The sequence below is a fragment of the Apiotrichum porosum genome (genome assembly GCF_003942205.1).
Source record: "Apiotrichum porosum strain DSM 27194 chromosome Unknown scaffold_3, whole genome shotgun sequence".
Lineage (NCBI taxonomy): Eukaryota > Fungi > Basidiomycota > Tremellomycetes > Trichosporonales > Trichosporonaceae > Apiotrichum > Apiotrichum porosum.
In genome coordinates, this window is record NW_021167110.1 from 2663439 (window position 1) to 2689406 (window position 25968).

The 25968-nt window shown below is 59.7% G+C and overlaps 9 protein-coding genes and 1 non-coding gene across 10 annotated transcripts; 5 read left to right on the top strand and 5 right to left on the bottom strand.

Annotated features, from left to right (window-relative positions):
* Positions 1-185: 185 nt before the first annotated feature.
* On the top strand, positions 186-1993 carry EHS24_006608 (uncharacterized protein; the record flags this gene model as incomplete). The annotated part of the gene is made up of 3 exons (XM_028622018.1): positions 186-571; positions 610-1300; positions 1349-1993. 3 exons carry the CDS (start codon positions 186-188, stop codon positions 1991-1993), a joined length of 1722 nt encoding a protein of 573 aa, XP_028478470.1.
* A 1148-nt stretch (positions 1994-3141) lies between these two features.
* Positions 3142-3888, top strand: EHS24_006609 (uncharacterized protein; the record flags this gene model as incomplete). Its single annotated transcript, XM_028622019.1, has 3 exons — positions 3142-3172; positions 3209-3276; positions 3319-3888. The coding sequence occupies 3 exons, from the start codon at positions 3142-3144 to the stop codon at positions 3886-3888; spliced, it is 669 nt and encodes a 222-aa protein (XP_028478471.1).
* A 2361-nt stretch (positions 3889-6249) lies between these two features.
* On the top strand, positions 6250-7323 carry EHS24_006610 (uncharacterized protein; the record flags this gene model as incomplete). Its single annotated transcript, XM_028622020.1, has 1 exon — positions 6250-7323. One exon carries the CDS (start codon positions 6250-6252, stop codon positions 7321-7323), a length of 1074 nt encoding a protein of 357 aa, XP_028478472.1.
* An 805-nt stretch (positions 7324-8128) lies between these two features.
* On the bottom strand, positions 8129-8260 carry EHS24_006611. The gene has a single exon. It is a non-coding gene; the product is annotated as a tRNA-Gln (tRNA).
* Positions 8261-8434: 174 nt separating this feature from the next.
* EHS24_006612 (uncharacterized protein) lies at positions 8435-9828 on the bottom strand (the record flags this gene model as incomplete). Its single annotated transcript, XM_028622021.1, has 2 exons — positions 8435-8533; positions 8641-9828. 2 exons carry the CDS (start codon positions 9826-9828, stop codon positions 8435-8437), a joined length of 1287 nt encoding a protein of 428 aa, XP_028478473.1.
* A 524-nt stretch (positions 9829-10352) lies between these two features.
* On the bottom strand, positions 10353-12195 carry EHS24_006613 (uncharacterized protein; the record flags this gene model as incomplete). Its single annotated transcript, XM_028622022.1, has 4 exons — positions 10353-11656; positions 11701-11742; positions 11792-12049; positions 12099-12195. The coding sequence occupies 4 exons, from the start codon at positions 12193-12195 to the stop codon at positions 10353-10355; spliced, it is 1701 nt and encodes a 566-aa protein (XP_028478474.1).
* A 3142-nt stretch (positions 12196-15337) lies between these two features.
* On the top strand, positions 15338-17287 carry EHS24_006614 (uncharacterized protein; the record flags this gene model as incomplete). Its single annotated transcript, XM_028622023.1, has 1 exon — positions 15338-17287. The coding sequence occupies one exon, from the start codon at positions 15338-15340 to the stop codon at positions 17285-17287; it is 1950 nt and encodes a 649-aa protein (XP_028478475.1).
* Positions 17288-18612: 1325 nt separating this feature from the next.
* EHS24_006615 (uncharacterized protein) lies at positions 18613-22532 on the top strand (the record flags this gene model as incomplete). The annotated part of the gene is made up of 6 exons (XM_028622024.1): positions 18613-18706; positions 18962-19032; positions 19092-19128; positions 19194-19335; positions 19374-19548; positions 19587-22532. 6 exons carry the CDS (start codon positions 18613-18615, stop codon positions 22530-22532), a joined length of 3465 nt encoding a protein of 1154 aa, XP_028478476.1.
* A 371-nt stretch (positions 22533-22903) lies between these two features.
* On the bottom strand, positions 22904-23423 carry EHS24_006616 (uncharacterized protein; the record flags this gene model as incomplete). Its single annotated transcript, XM_028622025.1, has 2 exons — positions 22904-23160; positions 23201-23423. 2 exons carry the CDS (start codon positions 23421-23423, stop codon positions 22904-22906), a joined length of 480 nt encoding a protein of 159 aa, XP_028478477.1.
* Positions 23424-23858: 435 nt separating this feature from the next.
* On the bottom strand, positions 23859-24765 carry EHS24_006617 (uncharacterized protein; the record flags this gene model as incomplete). Its single annotated transcript, XM_028622026.1, has 2 exons — positions 23859-24512; positions 24571-24765. The coding sequence occupies 2 exons, from the start codon at positions 24763-24765 to the stop codon at positions 23859-23861; spliced, it is 849 nt and encodes a 282-aa protein (XP_028478478.1).
* Positions 24766-25968: the final 1203 nt, after the last annotated feature.

Below are 25968 nucleotides of genomic sequence, written 5' to 3' on the forward strand. Positions count from 1 at the left end.
GCCTTTGGCGGCTCGGGAGGATTATCGTGCCACATTCATTCTGCTTCCATGTTTGTGTCCCCATCCTCAAACGATCTGCACGCACACCGACCCCTTCAGAGAGCGCACGCGTCTCCTCACTCTATCTTCTACCACCATCCTCCTTATATCTCAAAGCGGCTCTTGCGAGACCACCTTCACGCACCATGGTCTCGCCTCCACCGCACCTTCCCCAGTGGGCGGGGTCAGTACCACAGACGCCACCTCGCCGGGTCTCCCGCCACTATCACTCGCAGGAAGGGTGGTACACCACGACAAAGGATTATGCGTACGGCGACACCACTCTTTGCGACAAGGATACACACTATGATGACGAGTACCATGAGGAGGTGCACAGCGCGGACGACAGCGACTACGAAGACCACGAGCTGTTCCACGCTGCCGAGGGCGCTCCAAGCAGCCACGCCCCAGAAAACCACCCCTATCACGAACTCAACAACGCGTTTGTCCTTGGCGCCTCCAGTGACGAGGCAGACAAGGATAACGGTGTCCCGTTCTTGGACTCCGATGAGATGGCTGAGCACTTCTACGCGTGGGTGATGGGCAGAAAATCAGACTCTAACCCAGCAGTGAGCGTTCGCCACCCAAACTCGCCTCGCTTTCGAGCCACCCCAGTGATGGTCCACACGACTACAATCAAGACGCCTATGACGGCTATTCCCACGATACCCACCTCTACCCCCACGTCTCTACTCCCAGCTTCCACCCCTCAGCTAGTGGATCGGCCTCGGGATTCACCCCTGCCCAAGCGGAAGTGCTGAGCTCGTTCGATCCACTCGCGCATGACGGCCGGATTGACGGCTACGTCGATATCTGGCGCACGCAGACTGCTCCGGGTCTCCCTGCCATTCCACCCCAGTCCCATCCTGTTATAGCAATCCACCACGCAACTGGCAGCGGCCCCTCCAATGTCCACCGCGTGACGCTCACGTCGGACCCGCTGAGCTACGTCGCCGACTCAGTGTCATCTCCTGCGCACCAGCCACCACGTTGGCAGGGGTTCAGCACTACGCCGCACACGTCTCCTCCCCAGTCTCATCTCACGAGCGACACCCACTCGGGCAGCGATGAAGAAGAGGACCGCAACTCCAACCCCTTCCACGTCAACATCCCGCCAACCGAGGCAGAGGCATCCCAAACCCTACTGTCTCTCATGCATGAGCTGCGCCGCGCACACCGCGGCCCCGACATGGGTCCACCGCGTACCCCGCCTGCGTACATGACAACCTCGGATGACTACTCAGACTCGTTCGAGGCAGAGGTGAGAACTCTCGAGCCAATCCGGGTCACTGAGACTGACACCATCTAGGTGGTGACCCCGGACACGCCGTGTCCCCACCGCACGCCAGCGGGCATGCTCTGGAGCAGTCCCAAACACAACGAGAGCCCCGGCTTGTCCTCGGACCTTCTCGTTCTCAACCTCCAGCGCACAACATCCAACTCCAGAACCAAGACCTCCACCGAGACCAAACGCCTCCAGTCTCTCCTCATGGCCAAACAACGCGACCTCGAACTCGCATACGCATCCATCTCGAGACAGGAACGTGAGCTCGCCGACCAGCACCACACCCTCGCCGTTGCCCACCAGGCCTTTGAGGCCGGTAAGCGTGTGATCAAGGACAAGAATGACCGCATGGTGGAACTGGAGAAGAAGAATGAGGCTTTGAAGCGGAAGTGTGAGAACAGGGACAAGACGGTTGACACTCTTGAGGCGATTGTCAGTGTCTTGGAGGAGACGAACGAGGACCAGAAGCAGACTATCAAGAGTTTGGAGCAGGCGTTAAGTGCGAGGCTTGCTGTGGGTGGGAGCCAAGGTGGAAGTGGGGGTGAGAGTGGAGGGCAGGGTGGATCCATCACTCTCAAGCGCGGACGACAGGTGGCCGAGGTTGAGCTCGGGGAGACGCCGTTCAAGCGGCTCAAGCTGGCGTCCTCTGAATCTCCTTGCCTTCATTAGCTACGAAAAAGCTTGATTTCCTTCGTTGTAGATTCTTGCCCTTGCCTTCATACCACGGTACATAGTTGTACACATGCTTGTATCTTGTATATACACATCATGGACACTGCAGTTCAGTAGACACGCCTAATGCACTATATACCACATACCACATAGGCGGGGGGGCTGTTAAGAGCAAGTGGAAACGATAATTCCCAAAAATATGTGGCAGTCGGATGTGTGATATGTATTCATTGTGCACTGCCCGACTGCTATCAAGTTGACATAAGTGGACATGCATGGGTTTGCCCCACCCAATGCTCTGTCTTAAAGGCGAGTTTCCAGTACATTGGGCCAGCAACTTCTGCTTGAGCGTCTGTTGGCCAGGACGCGCGTGTTACGAATTACGGGAACAACCACAACCGGACGCCAGCGGCGCTGCGGGTGGACCTGGCAAAGTACTTTGACCTTTGGCGTCCATGCTCTCTCACCTCACTCTAATTGTAGTAGCAAGTTGTGTACATAGGAACTACTACTTCCATATAAGCTCCTTTTTGGTGCTCTATGCATGATGCATGAGTGGGTTATGGACGATGGAATGGAAGGAACGTGGGCCCGTCCACCCAACCGGATATCCCTGGCAGGAGATAGCTGCCGCACGCACCCCGTTGACGCGACCGAGTCGTCAACATTCGCCACCCGCTTACACGGCTCGTCTTTTTTCTTTTCTCATTCTCTTCTTTTCACCCTTCTCCCTCCGCATCCATTCTTCTACACCTCCACTCCTAACCCTACTTCTTCAAGTCGCCTGAGGCAGCCTGTCGAGACACCCCCCAACGTAGCCGATTGGGCCCCCACCTGAGAGCCCCGTTGACCCACCTTCTGCCCTTTTCCCCTCGCCTTCCCTCGACGTCAAAGACACGTCGCGACTCGGACCAACTGCAACCGTGTCTCCAAGCCGGTCTCACGTGCGACACCCACCCATCCGCGTCTCTGCACCTTCTCATCACCCACACCCCCAAATTCTTCTACCGCGAACGTTCCTCGCGGGCCTGTGCGCTGAGCGTAACGCTATCGAGCCGGGCCGTCAAAGTGACAACGACTCGAAAACCATAAACAGGCATCCCAATCCCGATCTGGGCAACCAGTGACTCTTGTCTGTGACAACAATGTCCACTATGAACGTCGAGATCCAGAAGCGTAAGTTGTGCTTTGCGGTACAAGGCTAACCCTCAGGCAAGCCCAAGTCGGCGATGGCTCACCGGTCGGCCGCTGGTCGCCCGATCGTTCCCCTCCGCGCTCTTGTGAGTCATAACTTTGCCCTTTCTGACTTTGCTAACGTCAAGGCCACACCCAACCCCAACATCTCCCAACCCCCCTCGACGCTGCTCGGCAAGCCCGGCCTTACCCACGACAAGAAGACCCACACCCACTTGCACACCACTCCTTCCCACGCGCCGCGCCAGCCATCAACCAAACTGGACCCGCCGCGCCCCGAGCCCGAATCCGTTGACCCGATCGTGGCCGAACGCGAACGTCGCGCCAAACATGCACGTTTGAGCATGGCACGCGAACCACCACCTTCGTCGCGCACGCGCCGCGAGAGTGTGCACGACGCCGACAAGGCGCTGTCGCATCCCTTCTCTCCACCACGCAACTCGAGCAACTCGTCGAGTGCAGGACACTCGAGTACCCACTCGCACGGACATGGCGTCACTGGCGTGATGACCTCGCCTCTGCCTGGCGCGTTTTCCCTCGATGCCGCGTCACCCCGCATGTACCCTACCAACAACCCTCACCCACTCAGCAGCCCCATCAACCACCACAACGTCACTGAGCGTCGCAAAGTGGCCCGCAAGATTCTTGTGAGGGCCGATACGCCTCCGGACATGGCGACCTTTCGCCTCATCCGCTAGACCTCCTCACTCGATGCCACGGAACAAGGCGCAGCAGAGTATGCCAAAGGCCACTCCTACTCTGCTGTCGCCGAAACCAAGGCCCATCAGAAGTTGACACCCATTCTCTACCCCTCCACACCTTTTCTTCGAACCCCATGACTCCCTATTTGTACACCTCCCGCCCCAGAGTGCGCACGACCACCACCACCCCCAGATGTCCCTTATACGTAGTAGCAGTAGAACCAACCACCTTATGACGATGACGATGATGCATGGATATGTACCTGTGCTACCACAGTGTTGGCCTGCCAGCTTCAGCGTGACGCGTCGTCACCATCATGCCATCAGCAGACCATCAGGCGCGGCAGCAGGTATGTCACACTCTAGAGAAAAACAACCCCACCCTGTCTCCGTCGATCTTCAAACCCAACCCCATCATGGTCTGAGATGCTTGTCTTGCCTTGGCGTCACGTCGGTGGGGTCTCGGTCCATGCTCCGTGTAATGTACCGAGCCGCCATGTCGGGGGGTATGAGCCCTCTCTCGCCATATGTACATGTCGGGTACGTCTGCACAGGTCCAGTTGCAGCGCCTGCGAGCCACCCAGCCTTTTCCTCGCTCCGAAACTTCTGGCCTTCTGGACGCCTTCCGCTCCGCCGTTCTCGCTTCATCATCCTAACACGGTACACGAAACATGGATGGGAAAGGGATTCTCCCAGCCCAAGGTTGCTTGGGGGCCCAGCGTCGGGGACTGGAAAGCAGTTTCCTGCTGTGCGGCAAGTAAGTACTTACGTGCTTCTCACCTATACACCTACCAGGCATAACGCCCTGTTGCGTCATCCTGCTCCGACTCTGGTGCTCGCTGATCCTCTTCGGTCCAGTGGCCAGTGGCCAGTGGAGACATGTTACTCCAGGTTCATTGCGCTCATGTATCCATGTATCCAGGCCCCACACCCACATGGTCACGACCTTGCTCTGACCCGCTCCCGCTGCAGACGGCTGTTCAGCGTGAACATGGCAGCCTCGCCGTGCTTGTAGCTCATGCCACGCATGAAGCAAACACTGGACACTCTCGGGTAGGAGGAGCACAGGGGCACAAACAGCCCACGGCGGCCAAGCCTGGGTGGTGCCGGTGGTGTGTGGCCTCGATGCATGAGGGATGAGAACCGCCTCTCCCATCCGACGGGTGACGCTCGCAAGCTCTCTCGTGGCCCATTCAGTCGGCTCCCGCAGGCGCTGTGCGCGGACTGCGGGCCTCGAGGCACTGCATGCTGACACTGGAGGGGGAACATGCAGAGGGCGAGAAGGAAAACGGTTTGCCGTAAGAGCAACGGGGATCTGGAAAGCTGGAAAGCTGGTTGCCTGGACCCAGCCCATGCGTCAAGGCCAGCTGCCAGCTGGTTCCCTCAGCTGTGGATCCCAGGATCCCAGGCGGAAGGTGTTTGGCGTCGCGACTGATTTTGCTTTCGTTGGTCGTGCACGGCGCTAGCGCGTGGAATGTTCCGACGCTTTGTGAGAAACTCGGTTGTAGAGAGGGCGACGAAGCCGTTGGTGGATCTCACTGGCGTGCTGTTCAAGTCCAAGCTAGAAAGGCTGGGCGACCGACCGGTTGCTGGTAGGGCAAACGGCCAGGGTTGTGCAGGTGGGAGGAACTTAGAATGCGCTGGGCATTGATGTCAACAAAGGCCCCTCCCCTTGAACGAATGGGTGGCGTTTACTGATTTTTCGTTGACCGGCTATCAAGAACGCACCGCCTGGCCCTCAGTGTCCCAACCAAAGCTGCTTTCCAACACACATCCGTTTGCATTTGGTCTCTTCCACATGCATCAGCTGGCGGAAGACAAGTCTCCCCATGTTCAACCTGTGCATTCCATGCGTGGATCGTCGCCAACGTAATGCAGACATAAGATTGTTTCACCATGCAAACATGGGTGGTACGTAACGCTGCAGTGGTGTGCCTGAAGGATGGCTGGCTATCTCGGCCCGATACAAACTCTGTGCGCTGTGGGGTGCGAAGAGTCGTGACGGCGAGAGCAAAGGGCAACTGAATAACATCCCAGGCTTGTTCATTCTCTCTTCCACTCTGCTTCTCGTCGCCTTCACACTCTCATTCTCGCCCCACCGCCCGACCGACACACGCCGCCCGACGCTGGGGGGATTAATCCTTTTCACCTCGTCTCGTGTTTTCCACTCGAGGCGCCCGCGCTTGCTTTTCTTTTCCGACTGCCCTATCCGACGAGCAGAGGTGGCGTCGGCATTCACTGCGTGTTGTTGTTGCTTGAATTGGGCATCACACGCACACGTTGAGCCAGCACACACAGCCCCAACGTTACATATCTGCGCCCACCAGCCCAATTGTCCCCCCCGTCACTCGACCCAACATGCCCATCCTCTTTGATCCACGCAGGCAAACATTCGTGCTTCGTGCAGGCGGTCGTCGCTCCTCCAACTCTTCATCCAACAACACACTGTCCTCGTCGGTCAACTCTTCTACCACCTCTCTGCCTTCTCGATCCTCCAGAAGCTCGTTTGGAGGGATTCCTCGACCTTCGTTCACCTTTTCGGAACCTCGACAGTCCATGGACGACCCGTGCCCCTCCCCGCGTACAGTTGAGCTTGACGTCTGCATGATGGAAGACGGGTGGGCGCTCCTCTTCCACCCTTCCAACGAGCTCAAGACGACCATCCCAGAAGGCAAGTTTACCTCCCTGCCATCCTTGCTCCGCTCGTCACCCAACCGTGCGCCCGGAACAACTCCCAACAAGTCTGCGTCGCTCAGCAAAGCAAATTCCCCAAACCGCGTTACCCTCACCAAGGCGGCCAGCGGTGGCGGCAAGGTTCGCACTTCGCTCCCGCCGTCGTTCAAGCAAGGCATGGGTCTCGGTGCCGTCAACCACGTCCCCCTCGCCGAACGCCGCAAGGTCACCGGCCCCCCACCTCTCCGCCCCGTCTCCTTGCCTCCCCCCACTGGTCCCCTCCCGCCCGTCCCCGTCGTCCCCGTAGCGAGCAAGCGCCAATCACGGATCCGCTTCGCTGAAGAAGACCCACGCGCAAGCGCCCTCCCGCAGACGGCGATCGTGTCAACAACGACCCCACCCATGAGCAGCGACGACGAAGCGGTCCACCAAGTCCAGCTGCGCAAGCCGCCTGCGGGAGTGGCAAACTTGAACGAGACCCTCCGCCTGCGCAACGCCCTCTCCTCGCTCCAAGGCCGCCATGCGGTCCTGTACGACGCCACCGTCGACGCGCGCAACGAGATCGCCCGCCTTCGCCACGAGCTGTCCCGCCGCAAGGAGGTCATGGACCACCTGGTTGGCTACGCCATGAGTCTGAGGACGGAAAACGATATCCTCCGCGAGCAGATCCCCGGCGAGCGTCACGACGTCATGCCCTATTCACAGACCTCGGCGGCCAACATGGAAGTCATCCTGAACCAGTTTGGTTCTGAGGACTAGGCGAAGCGTGTAACGAATCGAAAGCAAAGACCAACCAGGAGAAGCCAAGCCGAAGCCCAGACCGTCATATGTATCAAGAAGAAACAAGCCTCAGAGGAGCAAATGTCCGCCGCAACCACGCACCAATCCGCCATCCTAGTCCCACCTACCCCCTAGCCTAAACCGCTATCCCCCACCTCGACGGGACTCGATGGCCCAAGGACGGACGCCATTGTTTTCAACATGTCTCTATCTGCCCCAACCGCCATCATCGCCGTTCCATCTCCTCTCTTCATCGTTCATTCTTCATGTATATAGATACGACCCTGTGCCTCACAAGCTCCCCCATCTTTGGCTGACTAGACTGGCGACTGACGGACAGGGGTGGCCATGGCCTTGACCCTACTGACAGGGAGCCCATTGACTAGGTCCCCAATGGCCTAGGTCTTGTTAGGTCTTGGCAGTCGTGGGGCAAGACAGACACACACCCGAGTGCCAAGTGGAGTGGGCCAACACTCCCCAAAGCCGTTCGGCTTCACAAGCTGGCAACGTCACAAGCTGACAACATCACATACAAGCTCGCAACATCAGAACTTTGCGGACACGTCTCACTGTCTCAAGCACTGCAGCACATCATTCAGTGCATACCCACATCGTAGCACCGCCGACCATCTCACCAAACTGAACCCCACTTCCGACCACCAGCCATCCAACTACTCACCACGCCCGCTCATCATCCACCAGCCCGCCCCCATCCCTTCCTGTGCTTGTCCAAGGGACAGAGGCCAAAAGGGTAACGCGTATCTCTTTGTAGATACAGCTGAGCAGGTCCGACTGGGAATCGAACCCAGATTACAAGAACGACGACAGGTAGGACGCCACCTCGACCTCTGGAAGGAGGAGAAGGGGGGCTGTTGGTCTTCAGAATCTTGTGTACTAACCGTTATACGATCAAACCGGCCATGCTGGACCTCGGCGTGCGTCATGGCGTCCAGCAGGAGGTAAACGTGAGTAGAACATGCAAGGCGACAAGGACAGGGGGCCGGGGGTCGATGTGGTACACGGAGGGCAAGAGTCCGGGGTCATGTTTTGAACGACATGCATTTTCCGAATATCAATTGTCCGGTGTTTTCTACTTGCGATACCAGTGGCCAGTGGCCACCGAGTGGCCACCAGTGTCAGTGTCCTTTATACGTCCCAGTTGCTCGGCCTGGGTACCGGCCGATGAACCCTGAGCGGCGGGCGAGCGAGGATATCTGCAATCTTGTCCAGAATGGCCTTGTGGGGGATATCCGTCAGCCTACACTCCATTCTGTGTGTCGGTCGCCGCGGACTCACGCTGTCGCTCACGCCGGGCGTGCCCCGCAGACGCAGCACCGCGTCAATCTCTTCCCACTGCCAGGGAACATGTGTATCGGCCGTTCCGAGGGGAGTGGCAGTGCGGCTGGAGGCCGGCAGGGTGGGCAGGTCGGCCATGGGGACGGCAGTGGATGCCCTGTTGGTGGTGATGGTGTTGGGAGCTCGAGCAGGAGGCTGAGTCTGAACCCGGTGGTGGACGTGTGTGCCCGGTTGAGCGGCAGTGGCCCCGGAAGTGCGACGAGCGTGGCGGACCGGGCGGGCTGGCGGCGACGGCGTGGTCGGCAACACCGGCGGGACCGAGTCCGTAGGCGTGGGACTGGCCATGTTGCTCCTGGGGTCGGTGCTGTGCACTACGGGCCGTGCCGTCGTCGCGGTCGTCGCCGCCGCCGCCGACGCCTGCATCTTGAACGATGACGGCGGAGCAGCGTGCTGGTTGTGCGAGGCGGGAATGTTGGTGGAGCGGGGCTGGAGCGGTGCACGCGTACTGGTCTGCGTCTGGGTCCGGGGCTGGGGCTGGGGCTGGGTCTTGGACGTGTCGCCCGACAGCTTCCTTGCGTGGGCAGCAATACGACTGGGGCCAGACGTGGTTCCCCTGCCCCTAATGACAGCCGCGACGCGTACGGGTTCACCAGAGCCATGGGCCCTTCCCTCGTGAGCCGCTACGGCATCCATTACCACTCCCGCCCTCCTGGCCATCCCCGGGGAAGGGTCGAGGATGGCAGCCAGGCCCGTCCTCCCGGCGGGGTTGTCGTTGGCGGCCGTGCGGTCGTTGGTGGTTTGGTTTTCGTCGGTGGTCGGCCGATCGTTGGCGGTAGGGCCGTCGTTGATGGTCGGACGACCGTTGTTGGTGGTGGCGGTGGAGGCGGAGCCCTCGACGTCAACGTCAAGACCAAGGTCGACGTCACGACTGATACCAAATCCCCAGCCAGATGCAGAGGCGATACGAGGCGGAATGAAAGAACTGGGAGGAGGAGCCGGGACCTTGTGGTGGCCGATCCCCCTGGCAGCGAGGTTCTCCCTCATGTCCTCCCACTGCGAGATGAGGCGCGACACACTCCCCAGTCCCGTGTGGTGCGGGCGGAGGAGGAGCGGCGGGGTCTCGCCTCGGGCGAGGCGGCGGGACTCTGACGCGCTGCGCCGGTGTCCAGCGTGCAAGGGTGGCGGCATGGTGGGTGTAAGTGGAAGGTGAACGTGGGGTAAGATGAGGAAGGTTTGGAGGGGAAGGTAGACGTGGGCTCGTGGACAGACCGCCTTTGAAGGTAACGCGTGCTGTCGAACAGCAGTCTTATCGTCCGTTGGTTGGACGCAGACTGATGCAGGTCTCACCATCAGCTGCACATCCCATCAGTATCAGTATCAGTCTGAAATCGCCACATCAGTGTCAACTTGGCGGGTCGCGAGGGGGGGGGGAGTGATGCAGAGGGAAACAGGAGTCGCCGTGCTGCGGGCAGTTTGCGCTAACGGAGTGCATTGAGTGAGCATGTGCGAGTTTGCCGGCTATACACAATGGGTACCGGCAACTCTCTCCTTGCCATTCTCGTTCTCCTTCCTTCGTGTTCTCACGGGGTATGTGGCGCGTTGGGTATCAAAACAGGGGGTATCGGGGTATCTCGGGGCGTGTGGATTGATGTGCAGGGTATAGAAATGAACGCTGCAGAGCGTGCGTGGCGAGGGCGTGAACTGGCTGGCGACTAGTTGGCGCCAAGCTTGGCCTCACCGAGCCTGATGACGATCGAGCTGTCGGGGGAAACAGACTCGGCGTCGTCGCTCGTGAAGCTGGACTCGATGATACTCATCCCATCCTTGAAGGACGAGTTGGGAGTCGAGCACGTAGCCTTGTTGCCAGGTGCAAACTCGGGGCGAGTGGTGGTTGGGTCGGTCGAGTTGACCTTGATGTCGGCAGGACCGGACTCTTCAATGGATGGCTGAGTGTCCTCAATTTCGGTGCGTTCCGAGATAATGGAGAGCCCGACAGCCTCGTCAAGGTACCTCATCTCCTCCTCCTCGTCGATAGAGCCACCGTGTTCAGACCCCTCGGGGCTGCTCAGGAAGTAGTCGCAGATGCGACCTCCGTCGTCCTCCTGGTCACGGGGACGGTTCGCCCCAAAGTTGGAGACGTGCTCAGGCGTGGTGCTCGACGAGACGCCGGTGGGAACCACGTCGGTGGTGTTGGGGCCCGAGGGGGTGGCGGGGATGCGGGCCGCGGGAGGGGCGGCAACACGACTGGCGCGGGTAGACTCGACGAGCTCGCAGGGATGGTGATCGTCGTCGACGTCGACGTGGCCGCGGCTGACCATACGGCCGATGTTCTCAGTCCAGATCGGAGGTGGAATGGAGGCAGCACTCCTGCCGCCGTTAGGACGACGGTCGAGGTATTTGGCGAAGGCGGGATCCTTGACCATGCGGCACAGAATACAGTTGCAGCCATCATGGTGTGCCCCCGTGAGCCAACTGTCCTCCTCTTCGCCATTGTTCGTGACGACAGGCTCCGGAGTAGTGCTAGTCGAGAGCTCGGGCGTGATCGAGGTAGCCGAGGAGTCAACGTCGTGCTCGTGGTCGAGTTGAAGGACGGAGGGCGTCGGAGACTGCGCATCAATGGTGATGTGAGGCGAAGCGATGAATGATTCGGGGCACGAGCTAGGCGCAAGAGAAACAGAAGACGAATTGACGTCACGCGCAGTCATGGACGACGAGGCGTTGGCCGAGGTGGCGTTCCCGACTTCCGTGCCGCAGTGAGCCACCATGCTGGTGGCGTCGCTGCGGTCGTCGAGATCAGAGACCATGCCGGGCACAGGAACGTGGTGCATGCTGGTGGCGGCGGAACGAGAATCCTGCGAGGTCGTGGTGTACAGGACAGTTGTCTGGGCAATAAAGTCCTCGAGGTCCTGGGTCTCGTTCTTGAAGTGGGCATAGGCTGTGGTGTAGAGGATCCTTAGGGCCTCCTTGTCGCGGATGATAACAAGGCCGTCCTCAAAGTCCAGATCCAGAGGAAGGTCTGGTTGTCAGCTATGGCATCACGCACTGGCAGGGGCAACTTACTACTGTTGCGCTTGAGGAGGTGACGGATGATCTTGTCCAGAACTTGGGAGGTTAGCTCGAGAAGTTGCAGTGATGGTGATGGCAAACTCACGAAGACGAGCGGGGGTATTCTTAATGTTTTGGATAACAGCGGCCGCACGGCCCCTCATGGCAGACTTCACGGTCATGCCGAGACCTGCAACGGACGCAATGGACGCAATGGACGCAATGGACGCAATGGAGCGAAGGCGGCCCGGTTGCTCGTAGTGCTGGCTGGGGGTAGGAGTACCGGGCTGGCCGTCCGCGTATGCTTCCAGGTCTGACACCATGCCATCGATGCGGCCTACCGCGTCGCCAAACACCTCTTGCACTTCGAAGGTCAGTTGATCTCCTGATGGGAAAGAGAACAAAAGGCTTACTGTAGTACAGGCCGTGTAGCTTGCCAAGGTTGTAGACCTTGTCACGTTCTCCGTCCACAAGGTCGTTTAGGGACATGGTGCGTGTGGGTGTATCCATTGTCGGCGTGGGTGTATGAGTTATGGGTCTGTCAATGTGACCTTGGTTGGGATGATGATGATGCTAAAGATATTTGTGGGGAAGAGATCAGTTCGTGGCAACAGAAGACGTCCTCGGCGTGAGACTGCGGGAGGGGGACGCGCGTGTGTTTACGCCGCCCTCTCTTGAGGCCCTCGCCATCAATATTGACTCCCATTGCAACACGTCAACGGCTGCCACCTCCGTTATTTCACTAATTGCCAGTCCGTGGCAACGCTGTGTCTGATTCACATTCCGAACCAGATCCGCACGGTTCGCCGTCCCTTTGCAAGGACGTGTCGTGGCCTGGTCCAAGAGAGAGAGAGTCTTGAGTCTTTTCGGCACGTCACAGAATCAGTACGTTGGGTAAAGCTGCAAACTTGTTCGCCCTCACACATGAGCGGAGGCTCGTTCGGTTGAGGGACGGAGGACAGGGGACCGCCGAGTCAGAGGAGGTTAGACAATGAGAGTCCCAGGTGGCAGTTCCAGAACTGCTGGGTGGACGGACGGAGTGTGGGGACTGTGACCGAGCACATGAACTGACTCCCAGAAGGACGAAGAAGGAGTAAAGAATGAGAGAGAGAGAGCGAGAACAAGGAAGAGCGGATATAGATACGCAGAAGGTGTGGTGTACCAACGTAGTCTGCGCGCCTTAACCAGATAGGCACATGTCGTGGGTTAATGACGTTACTGGCGTCACCACTCTCTTTTAGGCGCGCGGTAGACGGAAAAACGGCGGAGGGATGGATGTCCCTGTTTTGCCTCTTTTTTTCCTTTCCTTTTTGGGTGGACAACCCGTTCGTGTCCCGACTGCGAGTAGGCTGCGAGCTGCGAGGAGGCTGCGTGTACATCCTGGCCGCGTCTTCTGCTGGAGGGTGGGCCGTGCGCAGGACGTGCACAACGCGTCCCGCCAATGTTCTTCTCCACCACCTCTCATCTCGTTTGTCCCTCGCTCTCATTTCCTTCAATCTCTTTGCTCTCACAGACACCGGCCGGCGCGCCCAATGGCCTCTAACTCCACACACACCCGTACACCCGTGTCGCATCGGGCCGGGCGTTACTAACCTGCAGAGGGTCTGTCACCCACCCAGTCGCCTTCAATTCAATGGCAGGCGCGACGCCTCCGTGTACCCGTGTCCGGGTGCTCAGGCGTCTTGTTCGAGGGAGAATACCAACGAACCCAGATGTGGGGTTGGTGGGGGTGGGGGGGTGGGGGGGGAGTGGTTTGTGGGCAGAGCGCTGCGAACGGCGGATTGCGTGGGCCGTGTTAGGACACTAAACCTTGTCGAGAGTGCACCCTTTTCTTCCAGAGGCCAGAGCAGCCAGCAGCCACCGCCCCCCTTCTATGAAGAATCCACACGGCACGGTTCAAGGCACTTGGGACCCACCACGCCCACTGACAATGTCTCACCCCCGCACCACCTGCACCACCTACTAGTGCGCCTCTTTTCGTTCACTACCTGACATTTGCGCTGTGCCCGTCAAAGTCATTGCCTCTGAAGATCTACAAGCTAGCTGCTCTAGGTCAATCTGTCTCCGATCTCCCGACTGCACAAGGCTCCCGTCTCCTCCCACCCCGCAAGGGTGTGGCCGGCCCCCCCACTGTGTCCTGTCCGTGCGCCGGGTCTCGATTTAACAGCTCCCACAACCGCAGTCTCACCTGTCTCCCAACCGACATCCAACAGAGACTGCTGCCACAGCTGCTGGCACGTTTGAGCCAACCACAAGTTATATATCCCAGCGTCTCAACCTTGCCCATCCCTGACACGCCGCCGCCTGTGCCTCCTCGCTTTTGCGACAACACCCCGTCCATGTCTGATACGCAAACGGCACATGATCCTTCAATAACGCCGCCAAAACCTCTCGCCTCAGCCGCCGAACGCCACGCCGCGCGCCGCCCGTCATCGACAACGCGCCGCACGCGTCATTCAGTACATCTAGACGCCTGCCACCCCTCACAACGATAACCCCCAGTCCCTAGTGTGGCGTTCGGACGGATCACGCGCATGGCAGAGAGAGGGCGGTAGCCATCGCGGACACACCGACAGACCTTCACGGTATGCCATAACGACACAACAATGCGCACACTTGTGTAACAACACTCTCCTTCACATCGATCGGGTGCCCACACTGAACGCGGGCGTTCCATCGCTCGTGTACCCCGACTACGACAAGGACACGCTGGCTAACGCCGTCTCACTGTAGCCCTGCTCACCCTCCACTCCCGCTCCAACTCAACAATCAACCATACCCATCATGGGACTGTTCTCATTACGGCGACGACGCACCAACATCTATGGCCCTGGCAGTTTTGCGACCGAGTCCGTTCCGGACGTCCGGGAGCAAGGCAGTGAACTCGCTGCTTCCCACCGTAAACGGGCCGCCCGAAGCTCGCTGTTCTTGTCCTCCTCTGGCAGTGATGGAAAACGTACGTTCCGTCATTCCTCACAACGAACTGGCAAAGCTGACATTACGTTACCCCTTAGGACAAAGCCGCAGCTTGTTGGATTTGGTGATTCGCAGACCACTGGAACCTCCTCCTCCTGCCGCATCGAGCATCCCAGACACCGAGACGACACCTCGGAGCAGAGGCAAGCTGGTATCACTGCCGGCGGTCATCGCCGAAGCAGAGTCCGAGGGATCATCTCAGGACGGCGCCACTCCCACACTAGAACCGTGCCCAACAACGCCGCGCCCTGTGTTGACGTCCTTCCTCTCCCGTCGTCGGTCACATCTCGAGCCCCGTGCGGCCAGTGTCAGTGTCGTCCCCGAGCGTGCAGCGTCGAGGTCAAACCCAAACCTACTCTCAGCCGTCCACTTCTTGCCAGAGCCCACCCGGCTGTCACAACCGCAACCGCAACCCCATCCCCAATTTCAAACCCAGCCTCACCAGCAGACACGACAACCCCGCCGCCTCTTCTCCACGCCCGCGAATGCTGGTAGTCGGACCGGGCTGGGCATCCTCAGCCATCACGCAAGCACCACAGCACTTGTTTCTACTTCCTCGCCCCACGACTCACCGCCTCCGTACTCGTACGCGGCCCACGCTCAGACCACGACCTCGCTACTCACTGTCCGTCACAGCCACACGCACACTCGGAATGCCGCCGACGTGTCAGAGTCCATGGGCCTGGCCGAGGCACTGGTCGTCCTCACTGCCCCTGTGGACACGGCGCCGATGATGAAGCTTGAGGACGTGGCGTTTATGGACGAGTCCCTCCTCGACGATACCAATGCTGCGCAGACGCTCGGGAAACACACTGCTACGACGCGATACGCGCCGGCGACTCTTGAGCCACACCGCGGTTCCGACTCGTGTTCGGGAACGCCCGAGGCGTTCACGCCCACGTCGCAGAAAGCGGCGCTCGCAGCCCTTCTCATGCCACCGAGTGAGGCATCGGCAAAGCCACCTGCCTCGACGGAGAATTCCCTCTTTGGCCTGGCGAGTACAGCCGCTGGCAACGACGAGGATGCAGCCGCGGCTCGAGAGATTATGCTTGCTGCCCAGCAGAGCTTTGCCGACCACGATGCCGGAAGGCGGTTCCAGCCCTCACCCCATATTCGACGTCTGCACGAATCTCCATCCTTGCCCGAATCGCCTACTTTGGGATTTGAGAACGAGGTCTGGCGTAAACTGAGCAACAAATATGTCCGGCCTCGACCCCCACCGGCACACTTTGTGGACAGCGACGGTTCTTCTTCAGCCCAGTCAAGCTCGGTGAGCGAGGCTAGCGGTGACGAGGCTGTCGAAGAGCTCGTGGCTGAGTACGAAGCAGGCGCACTTGTCGTCAAGGCTATCCGCATTGAGGTCGGCGTACCCGCCTCAACCGTGAGCCTCTCGCCGATTGCCGAGGTATCCGACGTCGCTACACCTCGACCAAGTACCCCTCGATCAGTGGAAGAGACCACTGTGCTGAAGGCGGCCACTACGGACGTGTCGCTGAATACCCCTACAGCGAGCGTGTACCTCTCGTTGCCCCCGACTCCCGAGCACGAGACAACGACGGGCGCGTCTCGGATGGTTCCCTCAGACTCGGTGGACAGCGTGTACCACCTTGCTCCGTCAAGCCCCGTCGACCGCGCGAGCGTGTACGTCTCTCTCCCCAACACGCCTGTTGCATCCACCTCTCTCTCCCTGCACCAGCCTCCCCATGACGAGCGCACGAGCGTGTATGTGTCCCTCCCAAACACCCCCGAGCTCTCAAACGAGGATCTCGCCACTGTGACTTCGAGCACTCTCGGTCTCAGCCACACGTCGCTCAACATTACCCCGCCAACCCCCGAGAACGGCTCGCCCATGACCCCGCACGAGGAGTGTTTCTCGACTGCTCCCGAGGCGGTTCTGACTGCCGAGGCGGCTCTGGACACATTCCTCACCCCAGTTGACGGCAAGCCCGAGCAGTGGGTGACGGCACCCACGACCCCTGCCGAGACCGGGCCCCGTGAGGCATACTCAGTCAGCACGACGCCGACGAGCCCCGCGAGCCCCACGACCCCGCGCGGCTCCATGCCGCCTCTGCCCGAGAGCGCTACCTCCCCAGTCATGCAGCAAGCAGCGCTCTCGCGCTCAGCTCCAGGCTCGATCCGCCGGTCCAAGCGCGATTCGACTGGACCACCAACGACCATTGCCGCTCGCCGCCTCACCCCTCCAATGTTCCCCCCACCCTCTCGCTCCATCCCCTCCACGCCCCCCTACCCTCCCGCGTCCAACCTCCGTTCCGCCTCGTTCTCCTCGTCGCCCAAAGCCGCCGCTCAGCGCCGCTTCGTCACCTCCCCAACCGCCTCGACCTTTGCAGAGGCGATGGCAACGACCACCAAGCCGCTTCCGACCACGCCGCCTCCGGTCACGCCTCCGACCCCGGCGGCCGCATTGCCCCGGACTCCTGGAAAGACGCCTAAAAGCTCTCCTAGAGCCCAGGCGCCGCCGTCCCCCGAGCCGGCGACTTTGGGCGAGTTTATGGGTCTGTTCCGCAACATTCGCCGACGCGAGGAGGGCGTCTCGCTGAGGGATGCGGTGAGGAAGGCCGAGAGGAGGAGCGGGTTCTTCCAGGGCGTAGAGGCTGCTCAGAGCTGAGCTCTGGAACCTGGAGGCCTGTGGGCCTGGAGGGTGGGACGAGTGTTGTGTTGCACGGCGGCGGCGATGATGTTTTCTTCTTCTCTCCTTTGTCCAATTTCACACTGGTTGTTTGAATGTTGTGGCCTCTTGCCGGCCTCGTGTAGTTCTTCTATCTATTATTTTGTCATCTTCTTAGATCTCTGTAGTCTGTATGAATGCAGTGTCTTTCTACCTCATGCATGGGGCTTGTCCCGCCATGCCATCCCGTCGGTTGGCTGACGACTGTCGTACATGCATGGTGCGTACGGCCTGACACGTCCCGCCGCGACTGCCGCAAACGCCATCGTGTCTTCCCTACCACCCACCTCCGCAGAAAGCACACCCTTCCTTGACACATGTCGTCTCCTTTTGGCTACAGTTGCGGCCTGTCTGCATGCAGTGGAAGGAACACCGCCGGGTTAACGAGAATGCTAGAATTGTCATGTTGTAGATACTGCGACAAGGTTTGCCGTGGATGTTTACGAGATGTTGTTGTTCGCGAGCAGAGGAACGAGGGACGGACAATGGCCACGCGTCGGCAACCGCCTTGTTCCACCCTCGGTGCGTGTCGTGGGCCATGATCATCACTTGTGTTGTCCCCATCACTCTCATTCCCAACTGTCTTGTCCACTGTCACTCTCCTTGTGCTTGTCAAAAGAGCTGCGTCCCGTCAAGTTGTCACCCGGGCAGCCCCTCGCCTCCACGCCACGCCGCGTTCCCTCACGAACCTCCACCGCAACGCGTCCCTCCATCTTTCCTCCGCGGCCGGTGACCACCTCTCATCGCATCATCTGTAGGGATTTCGTTACCTCCTCGCGCTCGGGCCCAGCAAACGGTACAGCCCACCCAGCGAGCACGCTCTCCTGTCCCGTCCCGTCCCTCCCTCTCTCGCCCAGTCGACGACGACGACGACATCGACGCACCCACCCGCCCAACTCCGTGCTTTGTTTCTTGCCGTACGGACACGTTTGAAACAGTATACCCAAAGCCCTCCACTACCTCCGTTCGTCGCCGACGTCCTCGACTCCACACCGCCAGGCATACACATACCCCCGCGCACTGTCTTGCACTTCTGCCCTCCTTATCCCCACCCCTCTCCGACTCTACCACCGACCGCCGTCTCTACAGCTCCACGCACGTCTTGTGCGAGCCGCGCCGCGCCCCCCGACGCCGTAAAGACCCCCGCAGTCTCCGAGCCGTAATCAGGCCTTAGGTCTGAAAGCCGCCGCCGCTGCCGCACCGAGCACGCGCGCATTCTCCTGCACCAGCCACCCGACGACGAGCTTGTGTAGGCCATTGCGAGAATGGCGTTTGACGGCGGCACGTCCGCTGCGCCTGCGCCGCTTGTCGCGCCGCGCGAGTCGGACGATCTGGCGTCGTTGACGGATCAGACGAGCGGTGAGTGACGTCGTGGACCTCTGTCTTTCTTGTCCGGTGCTGTGCCGCCTGCCCCACGAGTTGGGCCTCCTTGCCTGAACCATCGAACTGGCTTTCGCTTGGAGATCAGCTCGATGTTCAGTCGGGGAGGGTTGGGAGTTCGGTACACTCTGTCCCGATGTTGGGCCGAAAGGCGGCACCGAGTAGGAGAGCGAGAGCGACAAGAAGACGTCGACGTGCTACGCCAGAGAGCTTAGAGCTGACGTATATCCCCAGGCGCACTTACCGACGCGCTCGCGGACCGATATGACGAACGCTCCGTGTATACACACTGTGGTCTCCTCACGGTGAGTGTTCATTCCCTCACTCTTGGAGGGACCGTGGACGCCAGGCTGACTTTTCCCAGCTCGCGGTCAACCCGTATGCCGAGGTTCCCAACCTCTGTGCGTATCCCCGCACCTCGAGCGCTGCACCATTCTTGGCCCCTGGCACGCAGCTGACTCTCCAGACGGGCCAAAGACCCAGCACACGTTCTACGGTGTGCCGAAGCACTCGCAGCGACCACACGTCTACGCCGTTGCCGAGAATGCGTACCAGACCCTCTTCTCGGGCGACCGCGCCAACCAGACTATTGTTATCACGGGCGAGAGGTGAGCTGACGAATATCGACGGGCAGCTGACAATCCAGTGGTTCAGGCAAGACTGTCTCGTGTGGCCACATTATTGAGTATCTCGCCGGCCGCGGTCTCGGCGTCGGCACGCTCGGTGACAAGCTTGCACATGCTGGTACCGTGCTGGAGGCGTTTGGTAACGCACCGACAGTGCATAATGCCAACTCTAGTCGATACGCCAAGGTCGTCAACGTGAGTTGTCCCTCTGCCTACAACCAACTGACCTTCAGATCCACTTCCGACCCACTGCCGAACTGGCCGGCGCGTCCATCTCTACCTTTCTCCTCGAACGCGGCCGTGTGACCGACTCGCGACCCTTCCACATCATCACACTGTTACGCGAACGCGAGACGACGGGAACAACACCCCCAGCACTCGCCAAGGTCGAGACGGCGCTGAATGCGCTCGGCATCGAGGGCCAAGATGGCATGTGGTCTGTCCTGCGGGGCATCGACTACCTCATCGCTGGCGACATGAAGGCTGCAGCAGCAGCCCTTGGCCTCGACCCAGCACTCCTCGACAACACGCTCAGTATCCGTACCGTCAAGGCCGGCATGGACAGCTTCAACTGGCGACGCCAGGGTGACGAGCTCCGCGCAGCACAGTACGGTCTCGTGCGGTCTCTTTACTCGTGGCTCTTTGACTGGCTCGTCATCAAGATCAACGCAGCCCTCGATGCCCCCACCGACGGAAGCTCGTACATTTCCCTTGTGGACATTTTCGGCTTCGAGAGTTTCAAGAGTAACGCTCTGGCGCAGTTCCTCATCAACTGGGCAAACGAGCAGCTTCAGCGCCAGCTGTCAAAGGACGTATTGGAGGCCCAGGCCGAGGCGTATGCGGCTGAAGGTATCGACTTTGGTGCGCCGGCCGTCCAGCCGTCGTGTCTCGATCTGCTGTCCAACAAGCCTGGTCGCCCAGGCCAGACGGGTATTGCATACCTCCTCGATGACCAGACACGCCGCCAGACCCTGGGTCTGGGTGGTACCGACGAGCTGTTTGCAAGCAGTATCGGCACCGAGTGTTACTCCCTCCATGGCCTCGTGACCCGCCGCGCCAACGCGCACCCGCACGAGTTTACCGTTGTCCACTACGGCCACAATGTCACTTACGACACGCGTGGCTTTCTCACGGCCAACTCGGAGCGCGTGGACGACAACCTCCGCGACGTGCTGGCACGCTCCGGCAGTTCCTTTGTGCGCGACCTCGTCGTGCCCCAGAACTCGGCCAAGGCGCCTCCTGGCCGTAGTGCGTTCACGTCGGTCGTCTCGTCGTTCCGCAAATCGCTCGACCAGCTTAACTCGTTGCTCACCACTACCAACGTGCACTACATCCACTGTATCAAGGCCAACAACGCCGCCGCTCCATGGGCATTCCACCGCGATGTCGTCGAGTTGCAAGTCGAAGCGACGGGCATCACCCAGATTGCTCGCTTTGCGCGCGAGTGCGGCCCCTACCTCGTCAAGCGCGATGCCATGAACCCATACCTCTTGGTCCTCGAGTCGCATACGGACCTGGACGACGCTGTGCGCCAGCTCAGCGCCATCGTGGGCGACGCAGACGGCAAAGCCGTCCAACTCGGCCAGTCCCACGTCTTCTTCCGTGCTGCGGCATTGACAAAGATCGAAGAGATGCTGTCCTCCAAGATTGCCGTTGTCGTTTCTGTCCAGTCGCATGCTAGGCGGTTACTCGCGCGGGCGCGGTATGCCGCCGCCAAGGCCGAGGCGGAGCGCAAGGCGCGCGAAGAGGCCGAGCGGAGAGCAAGGGAAGAAGCCGAGAGGAAGGCCAAGGAGGAGGCGCGGCGAGCCGCCGAGCTCAAGGCGAGGGAGGAAGCCAAGGCCAAGGAGAGGGCGGCGAAGGAGGCTGCCATTGCCGCGAGGAAGGCTACGCGGGACCGACGCGTGTCCGAGGAACACTCGCAAATGCGTAGTCCGACCTCCAAGGCCGCCGCTCTGGCTGCTCTCACGCCCACTCGCACAGTCACCCCACCACGGACGCGTACCCCGACCGGCCGCCGGGTCAGCTCGACTACCGAGTCCAAGCTCCTCAACTCGGTCGACTCGAAGCACTTGGCTACTCCGGAAAGGCTTAGAATTTACCGCAACGGCGACGCGCGAGGCAAATCGCCTGTTCCTTATTACCCCAAGACTCCCGAGGGTGTGCGTACACCAGAGGCCGATGAGCTCAGCAACTCGCCACTGTATAGTCAGCGCTTCATCAAGAGCGTTGTGCACGACCTCGTGGGCGCAGCAACGGATCACGACACGGCGTATACTGTCGGCACACTCCTCGCGCGCACAGTTGCGTGGTACCACGGCGCCGACCTGCGATACGTCCCCGAGCTCCTCACGCCCGAGTTGCTGCTCACTGTGCGCAATACGATTGGGCGCGGACCCTCCCTTCCGCACTTGTGGCTCTTGGCCGTGCTCGTCAACGTGTTCCGACACGACGCCGGACACCGTCCCGCCCGACAGATGGCCACTGTCGAGCGCGAGCTGCTGGACATGATCGTCAAGGAGGTGTACAAGGTGTCCAAGGAAGTGCTTGACAGCATTATTCCAGCGCGCAGGCGGTCAGGCGGCGGCAACATGGTCGCCTCCGTGACCCCCACCAAGCCTCTCACGACCATCTGGACCGAACTGGAGGGTTTCCCTCTCATGATTCGCGAGGCCACAGCCGAGGCGATCATCTCGCGTGTCCTTCAAGTCGTCATCCAAGGTATCCTCACTGGCGAGATCTCGGACGACATGGCCGCAGCTGTCGACCTCCCGCTCGAGCAGGTGTTCGAGTGGCGCGAGAGGGCCAACCTCCACCCCTCACCCCTGGAGACTGTCCTCAAGGCCATGCTGGGCACAATGTCGGGCCTCAAGACGCCACCGCCATCTTTTGTCCAGCGGTTCGAGTCGCTGCGTATCGAAAAGCACCCCCGTCACCCAACCAACACAGCAAACGCCGCCCTGTTGGCTCTCACAGATCACCCACCCATTGACATCACGCTCTGCCTCGAGGAGGCGCTCCATGACGACACTGCCAGCTGGAACACTGTCCAGGCAGTTGTTGAGCGCCTGGACTTGACGGACAGCATGACCGAGTTTTTGCGGTGGTTTGGGCAGTTCAAAGTTGGTTCGGGAGCGTCGGGAGCCTTGGCATCACCCAGCCCGCGGTACCAAAGCACTTGACACTGGGCGTCCACCAAATAATGTCCCAAAAGGAAAAAACAACCAAAACAATATTCACGTCACGAATTGCACGCAAACTCCCACAAACCCCACACCACCACCCTCTTGCATCGTTTTCGTTGTACATAATAGACTAGAGGTTACGTCCTGCGCTACCCCAACCCTATGCATGCCGTGTCTCAGTGCACCAAACCAGCGGAATGTGCCAGTGACTGTTGAAAATATTTTCCCGACGACTTTCCCTCACCCCTCAAGGACCGAGCGAGGCCTTTTTCATGCTCTCCTCTCTTCACCACGATCACGGACAACGACCTCTGGCATGCACCCATGGCAGCGCGACTGATTTTCATCTCGGTTTGATCGTATAACGGTTAGTACACAAGATTCTGATGGATGACCTCTGCGTTGTCGTAGTCTTCAACCCTGCGACCTGTCTCTTCGTTCTTGTAATCTGGGTTCGATTCCCAGTCGGACCTACGTGCTCTCTGCTTCCCTCTGTTCAGCAGAGGAAGCGGTCTTGCCTTTTTGGAACCCTTGGGAAGGACGTGTGGAAGACGGAAGGACGGGAGACGGGAGAGGTTGGGCTGTGGCGGAGGGGCGAGGAAGGTGGTCGTTGGGCGAACATTGACTCCACATGTGAGCTCATGGACAGGCTTGGAGCAACTCACAGTGTCGACAACCGGGGTTACTAGATGTATACGACAGACGGACAAGCTCGTACGTAGGGTCGCTGTCGGGGTGCTTGGTGTTCTGTCCTGCGAGCCCAGGGCAAACCACGTGTCGACAAGGGTACCAAGCTTTGGGCCATGTGGCGACCTTCCGACTTGATTCCACGACCTTCTTGACCTCAGCGGCCAAGCGAACCCTTGCAAACCTCTTTATGGGAAGCATCGTGGGCGATTGGGAACTTAAAGTATGGGTTTTCATGTATTGGTTGTTCAGTAAACGGACAGTTTCCGCCGCTGGCCGAAAATGTGCATGCAGCGGTATGGTGGTGTCGAGTTTTCAGATGCGCGGTCTTGTTTTCGGCGCCGCTGGCACTGGGGACTTGTTGGCACCTGCGGCGAGGCATCGAGACGAAAAAGGTGAGTGAACGTTTCCACAGCAGCACAGTCTTTCGGTAGGGGCTGTACGCATATCGCACCCTACCTAAAGTTCACACTGCCCTGCCCCCCAGCCTGTCCTCTGTCCTGGTGCGGTGTGGCGCCACCAATGATAAAATGTTTGAAAAAAGGGTGTATTATACATATGCTTATAGTCCCATCTAGTGTATATATGCTATGCTACTGATGAATGTTGTTTAAATGTCCTCGCGGCGTGCGCTCTTTAGAGACACTCGCCGTCGACAAGCTCAAAGCCCTTGGTGCACGACTCGGCGACGCACTTGCCGTTGTGGCAGCTGACAGCGTCGACACCGTGGATGGTCGTGCAGTCGACCGACGCCGGGGAGAAGGGGCAAGCGCCGCACGACTCGAGGTTGGAGGCGGTGTCGACGCACGCGTAGCCGTAGTTGGGCACTTGGCAAGTCGACTCGCCAATGGCGCAGACGGGGACGACACTGCGGAGGTTACGAGCCTGAGCGGTGCCCGAGGCGCAGACGGTGGTGGTGAGGTCGATGCACTGGTTGCCGCACTTGGTGTAGCCCGAGTCGCACTCCCAGCCACAGTAGCAGTCGGTAGGGACAAAGTTGGCGGGAGGGTAGCCACAGCCAGTCTCGATCCACTCGGAGGTGGTGGTGCCGTCGTAGCCGACAATGAAGTCGGAGTAGCCCTCGACAATGGAGGCGACACAGGCCTCGTTGTCGTAGATGCCCTGGAGGTCACAGAAGGCACGGGCACCCTTGTACTCGACGCGCGCGTTCGAGGTGTTGGTCTGGAGAGCCTCGAGAATGTAGGCCTGCTCGTCGGCGAGGAGGACACCTTCCTCGAAGCACCAGCCGACGTTGCTCGAGCCGGGACCGTTGGCCCAGTTGAGGATAAACTAGATTGTCAGTTGGAGTTCCATTGGGAAAGGAAAGAGGCAGTGACATCCAACTCACGTAGTAGGTGGGGGTGCTCAGGCCGTCACCAAAGGTGACATCGTAGCCACAGCACGTGCAGCCGGTAACCTTTGTGGCACGGCTAGCAAAAGTGTGCGAAGCCGAGGGGCTGGTGCCCGAGGGGCGAATGTGGGTCTCAAGAGTGGCGACAGCGCCAGTGACGAGGGTAAAGAGGGCAAGGCCGAGGCGAAGCATTTTGATGAGATGATATTCGGTGGTGTGTGTGCGAGTGCTGCGAGAAGAACTCCGCCGACCATCTTAAGTACCACCATTCGTCCATGCTCCCCTTACTCTGTGGTCACTGCAAGTTTTGCCACAGGACTACTCATCATCGCACCTTTGCTGAACATCAGTTCGGCCGTTGTGGACCAGATGCGTCGCCCTGCTATCCCACCTTTCGCCCGCTGGATCCACCCATCTGCCACTGCCAAGAGACCAGGCATGGTGGTTAGCGGTAGGCACTGGGAAGGGATCCCTCAGTTCAGTTCTTGGATCCTGTTTGCCCGATCCTGATCCTCAACGCGGTGGACTCTGGGCGCTCGGACCAAGGCAGATGTGCTGGAAGGATTGAAGGAGAGGTAGTGGACGCACGGACGCAACGCGAGGCCTCATAGTCGATCACAGCCAGCCACAAGGCCACAGGGACGCTCCGCAGCACATCCAACTGCCCGTGGAGGCCATAAGGTGGACAGTAGACAGGCATGTGGAGCGAAGGAAGACGGAGATTGGCGCGCGGAAGACAGCTTTTGCTCGCTATGTCATCACCGAGGCCTGGGGTGTCACAACTTTCTCTGGCTTCAAGAGTGCCGCGTCCGCAACATTCGGTCGGAAATAGTCCGCAGGGGCAGTTCTTTGGATCTTTGGTGATCCTTCCCTGGTTCGACCCTGTACCGCGCCAAATCCCGGTGCTTGTTAAATCTGACACGAGAGCCACAACGGTATACACAGCGGTACAGCGGTCGATGGTAGCGATGAGTCATACAGTCGGAATTGGGTGCATTCCTATACCGGGGATTGAACTTTTTGGAAACAGGGACCACGCAGGGTATGAAGCCCAGAAGAACGTTGTGGGCCGACGCTACCGCGGCTCGGACCAACTTTCCAAGTACAAGTGTCGAGGAGGGGAGCTAAAGCGGACCAAACACAACCTAGATCTCATGAACGGTGGCCCCCCGCTGGTCACTCGTGGCCAGCTCTTGGCAAGCTATACTCAGGTAGACGGCACGTTTCTGTTCAAAGAGGGTCATGGCACTCTGAGGTGCAAGGGTGGACGAAAGAGCCTTAAGTTGTTTCGCGGCTGCTTAAATTGAGGCACCCGGCCCAGTCGTTCTGTAGGCACCGGCCAGGATTCTGTCCGCGTCGGAACCACTTGGCCACTTCCTTCCACCATGTGTCTGT